Below are 4,482 nucleotides of genomic sequence, written 5' to 3' on the forward strand. Positions count from 1 at the left end.
AGCGAGTAAGGGAGTGGAAAAGGTGCGGAAGGAAAAGGAAACAACGGAGGGATCCGAATTTGGTTTGTTATAAGCTGGTTAGTAGCTTTACGAGCAAGAAAACGGATGCGCTAACACGCAACGGCTTTCCTTTCTCTGATAGAGGCTCGCTTCTTCAATTCAAGTTCAGCTTGCTGCTTTTCATTTTGATAGGAGTAGGTGCTTGCTGCTCGCGGGCACAAGACTTTACTACTCAAGCTACATTATATACTCAGAAGAGGCTCATATACAGAACGTCGAGAAATAATCCCTGGAGCGTCAGGGGCCCAGTTGAACGCTCGAGTATAGATTCCCTATGCTCATCGGCCGTACCGCAGCATCGGTTGCCGCTCCATTGCTCGATTTTTCTGCATGCTCTGCTTCCAAAATGCAGAGAGACTTGCGAGACCAGTATCGAACTGGGATTGCCTCTCTTTCAATCTTCGGAAGTTACTTAGTCCTAAGGCATCTTAAACACGAAAGACGGGGACCAACCCTCTCGCGATCGACAAGAAATGGTTCGGCACAATGTGGGGAGGAGGTTTGATTCCATTGCCATTTACTGAGAAAGACTGTTTCCCCATTTTCATACGCCGGCCGCTTTCAGTTAGTGTTCATTGCTGAGTGATCACTCGCTATCTGGCTGGAAAAGGTGAGTGGTTAGTGGCCAATAGCGCCCTAGTTGATGGCATTCCTCTCTGCGGCTGGCACCGGCCCAGTAGTTCCGCAACTACTACCGTGGTTGTTGCCAACGGGGACGGCGAGAGTCATTGGTTCAAATCCAATAGTAGGAGGCCCAGAACCCTATACGGGGTTCGGTCCCCCAAACTGACTTACTCGTGGCAACCTTCCGGCCGCCCAACGACCTATAACGCTAGTCACTACTCCCACTGGGTATAAACAAATATAACAAGTGTGCAATACGCAGCATCAACCAACGGAAAAACGTAGTCACGGACTGTGCTATAATGCACCCCAAAAAGGGAAGAGCTCCTTCTCAATCCCATTCGTACCTTGTATAGTTCCTTGGATCAAGTCTTTTCTTTGAGTAAAGCCAAAGCCTTTAGCGACTAGCCTGACCTTTTCCTCCTAAGAGGAATCACGACCACCACATTCTTTCTTCAAATTCTTGGTCTTGCAGGTTGGTGACCGATCAATCAGTCTCTACGACCGGATCCAGTCTGAGAGATGAGCTAGGTTACTTCATTTTCCGACCTGGAAAACCAATGACTCTTCAGTACTATAGGATCGAATTCGCTTTCCATGGTGAACTGGTCGTCCCATACCTTCTGCCTGTCTCATATGTGTGGAACCAGGTCTTTTTCGGTTCCAGCCCCCCCCTTGAATACATAGGGTAGGTAGGACTGGGTGAGACCTCTAAAAGAACAGAACGAAGTAAGTTCTGTCTTTCTTCTTCAGATAAGGTTGGCCTCTCCATTGTTCTATGCCCTACTTCTTAGTTCATTTTTTCCTACTCGGACCCGCCGTACTTCCTTTGACTACTCCTGAGATATAGTGGAAACATTTCTTCCTTATCAGAGAGGGCCCCTTGTTGAGCGGGGCTTCTTTTTGAAAAAGGGGGAGTGAGGGCTTTCCGGACCTTCCCCGAACTGGCGCTGAGCCCTAGTGAAGAGGTATGAACTTCTCTCTTTAGCCCTTTGTATATGTTCATAAATGGGTGTGAGGTCTATATAGAGAGCAGATTCTTCCCATCTATGAATCCAAACCTCCCGAGCAGCTTGCATTAGTTGTCCTTCAAACAGTTCCTTCTCGGGCAGTAACAGCGGATTCGATAGCACATTGTGCAAGTCTGTTCTCGCCTATCGATAGATAGCAGGTTGCTTCCATGGACCCCCACTAACCAGCCTAAAGATCTCATCCTCCCCCCCTTCATCTTGATCTTGACAAGATATCTCTTTTCAACCGAGGAACAAAACAAGATCATTTCGCTCCAACAGCCCACTTGAGCAATTTTCCATTCTCCCATTGATTCGTGGATATCGTGTTCTTGCAAGGCTAGACCATAGGCGCCCGAGGCGGTATTCCCATCTTGTGGTTATGGGGCTAAAATTGGCACCAATCCTTATTTACTACTACATCTTTTTTGGGGTGTATAGCTCAGTTGGTAGAGCATTGGGCTTTTAACTTCCTGAATAGCCTGGATTCTCCCGTCGAGAGTCTCTTTGAAAGAGCTATGACTTCAAGTAAGAAAGTGAAAGTTCAGTCCTCACCGCCAAAAAGAAGACAGCAACAATCCGTACTACAGAGAAGCTTTTCACACATATTGGGGGAGATTCAAGAAACTTTGTGCCCACTGTCCTAAGCACGAAATTACCGAGTACCAACTCCTATAATATTTCATTGAAGGAATGACTCCAATGGAAAGAAGGATTCTTAATGCCTGTAGTGGTGGATCTTTACCCGACAAGAATCCAACCGAAATATGCAACCTAATCAAGAACATGGCTGAAGATTCTAAACATTCAAGCCATGATGAAGAATGGTACACGGATGCACCCCGAGGTGTAAAGGAAGTCCAAACTCCTCAAATTGATGCCCAATTGTTCGAGCTTACGAAAGTGGTAATGATGCTAGCTAAAGACAAGGATGTGCAGCCCACACCCCGCCCTTGCGGTATTTTTACTCAAGTAGGGCACCCAACTGACATGTGCCCTCAACTTCAAGATGAGGATTATGAAGAAGCAAAGCCATGGGAGGTTATTCCAGATCAAATCAAAGAGGATATGATCAGCCACTGGGCGACCAAAGACAGAACAACAATCAAGGTTAGGGAGGAAATCAACAGGGAAGTTATCAACCAAGTCAACCAAATCAATACCAGCAAAGACCACCTTTTCCACCACATAACTTTCAGCAAAGGCAACCACAACACACTACTCAACAAGCAGGTTCATCAAGTATGTCCTTAGAGGACATAGTCAAGAGTTTGGCCACTAGCACCCAAACTTTCCAACAAGATACAATAAGGAACTTAGAGAAACAAGTTTCACAGCTTGTTATCTCTGTAAGCAAACTAGAATCTCAAGGAAAGTTGCCTGCCCAAACAAAAACGAACCCAAGTCACAATGTGTGTGCCATCACTTTGAGAGGCGGAAATAGATACAATGGTCCAAAAGTGTCGGTTGATCAAGAAGAAAAAGAAATAGTGGTCGAAGAGGCAACCAAAAAAGAGAAGAAGGAAGATAAAACAATCGAAAAGAAGCCCTTCGTCACTGAGTCTAAAGCCAGACCTGCTCCATTCACCGAACGATTAAAGAAAACGAAGAAAGAACGGGAGCAGAGTGAGATTATGCAAATGTTCCAGAAAGTTCACATTAACATCCCACTCCTCGAGGCCATAAAGCAGGTACCTAGATATGCAAGGTTCCTTAAGGATCTTTGTGTATCTAAAAAGAAATTGAAAGGAAACCAAATCGTAAAAGATAGGGAAAATGTATCTGTGGTTTTACAAAAGAGGATGCCCCCAAAGTGCAATGATCCCAGTGTCTTTACCGTACCATGCAAATTGGGGAATGTTTATGTAACTCGAGCCATTCTCGATCTAGGCGCATCCATAAATGTCCTACAATATTCTATCTTTAAATCAATTGGTGTAGGAACATTAAGCAAACCCGGTGTGATCATCCAACTTTCCGACCGGTCTTTGGTACATCCAAAAGGTGTATTGGAGGACATGTTAGTGCAAGTTGATGAATTTGTTTTCCCGAATGATTTTTATGTCTTAGATATGGGAGATGATGACTCTCCAAATTCAAGTTCCATACTTTTGGGTGGACATTTCCTTAAAACTTCTAAAACAAAATTGATGTTTATAATGGAACTTTAAGTATGAAATTTGATGGTGAAGTTATCAACTTCAATGTTCATGAAGCAAAAAAGGTTCCTTCCGATGTTCAGTCTGTCAATCATGTGAATTTGATCCAACCCTTGACTAAAAAGGGCTTAAATTTGTCTAACAATGAATTTCTAGAGTTAGTTTTGTCACAAAAACTAGACAGGGACAAAGCCAAAGAAATTGCAAAGGAGTTCGATATCAATAATGAGGTGCTAGAGATTTTGGAGCTTATTGATGACAAGAAGTATATGAGGATTGATGATATGAAACCCAAGCCACCTACCACCAAAGCCAAATTCCTTCCACCGGTGGAACAAGCACAAGATCCCGGAGCAAAAACTCCATCAGACCCTTTAAAGATAATACATGTCGAGAAGGAGAGCACTTAGTCGGTCATCAACTTAAATAAACTATCGAAGAAGGAAGATAATGAGTTGATAACCCTGCTGAACAAATACCAAAAAAGGATTGAGTAGACAATCTCTGATATTAAAGGTTTAAGTCCTTTTTGGTTTGTGCACAAAAAAAAGCCAAAGGAAGGATGAAGGTTTTGTTGAAGGAGGTGGCAAGAAGATTGATGTGTTGGGGAGGCCTATATACTTAGAATG

General features: G+C 43.8%; 1 protein-coding gene across 1 annotated transcript; it reads left to right on the plus strand.

Annotated features, from left to right (window-relative positions):
* The first annotated feature begins 2,387 nt into the window (after positions 1-2,387).
* Positions 2,388-4,263, plus strand: LOC145002485 (uncharacterized). The gene is made up of 3 exons (XM_078961746.1): positions 2,388-2,936; positions 3,032-3,794; positions 3,887-4,263. Exons 1-3 carry the CDS (start codon positions 2,388-2,390, stop codon positions 4,261-4,263), a joined length of 1,689 nt encoding a protein of 562 aa, XP_078817872.1.
* Positions 4,264-4,482: the final 219 nt, after the last annotated feature.

This window comes from Lactuca saligna, chromosome 6 (assembly GCF_052625555.1).
Source record: "Lactuca saligna cultivar CGN05327 chromosome 6, ASM5262555v1, whole genome shotgun sequence".
NCBI classification, from domain to species: Eukaryota; Viridiplantae; Streptophyta; class Magnoliopsida; order Asterales; family Asteraceae; genus Lactuca; species Lactuca saligna.

What these genes read in the sequence shown, in the direction of transcription:
- LOC145002485 (XM_078961746.1), top strand. Translation starts at nt 2,388, where the DNA reads ATGACTCCAATGGAAAGAAGGATTCTTAATGCCTGTAGTGGTGGATCT. An exon ending in TCAACAAGCAGGTTCATCAA is followed by an intron (nt 2,937 to 3,031) that starts GTATGTCCTTAG and finishes CAAGTTTCACAG; the next exon opens with CTTGTTATCTCTGTAAGCAA. An exon ending in TGATGACTCTCCAAATTCAA is followed by an intron (nt 3,795 to 3,886) that starts GTTCCATACTTT and finishes TTGATGGTGAAG; the next exon opens with TTATCAACTTCAATGTTCAT.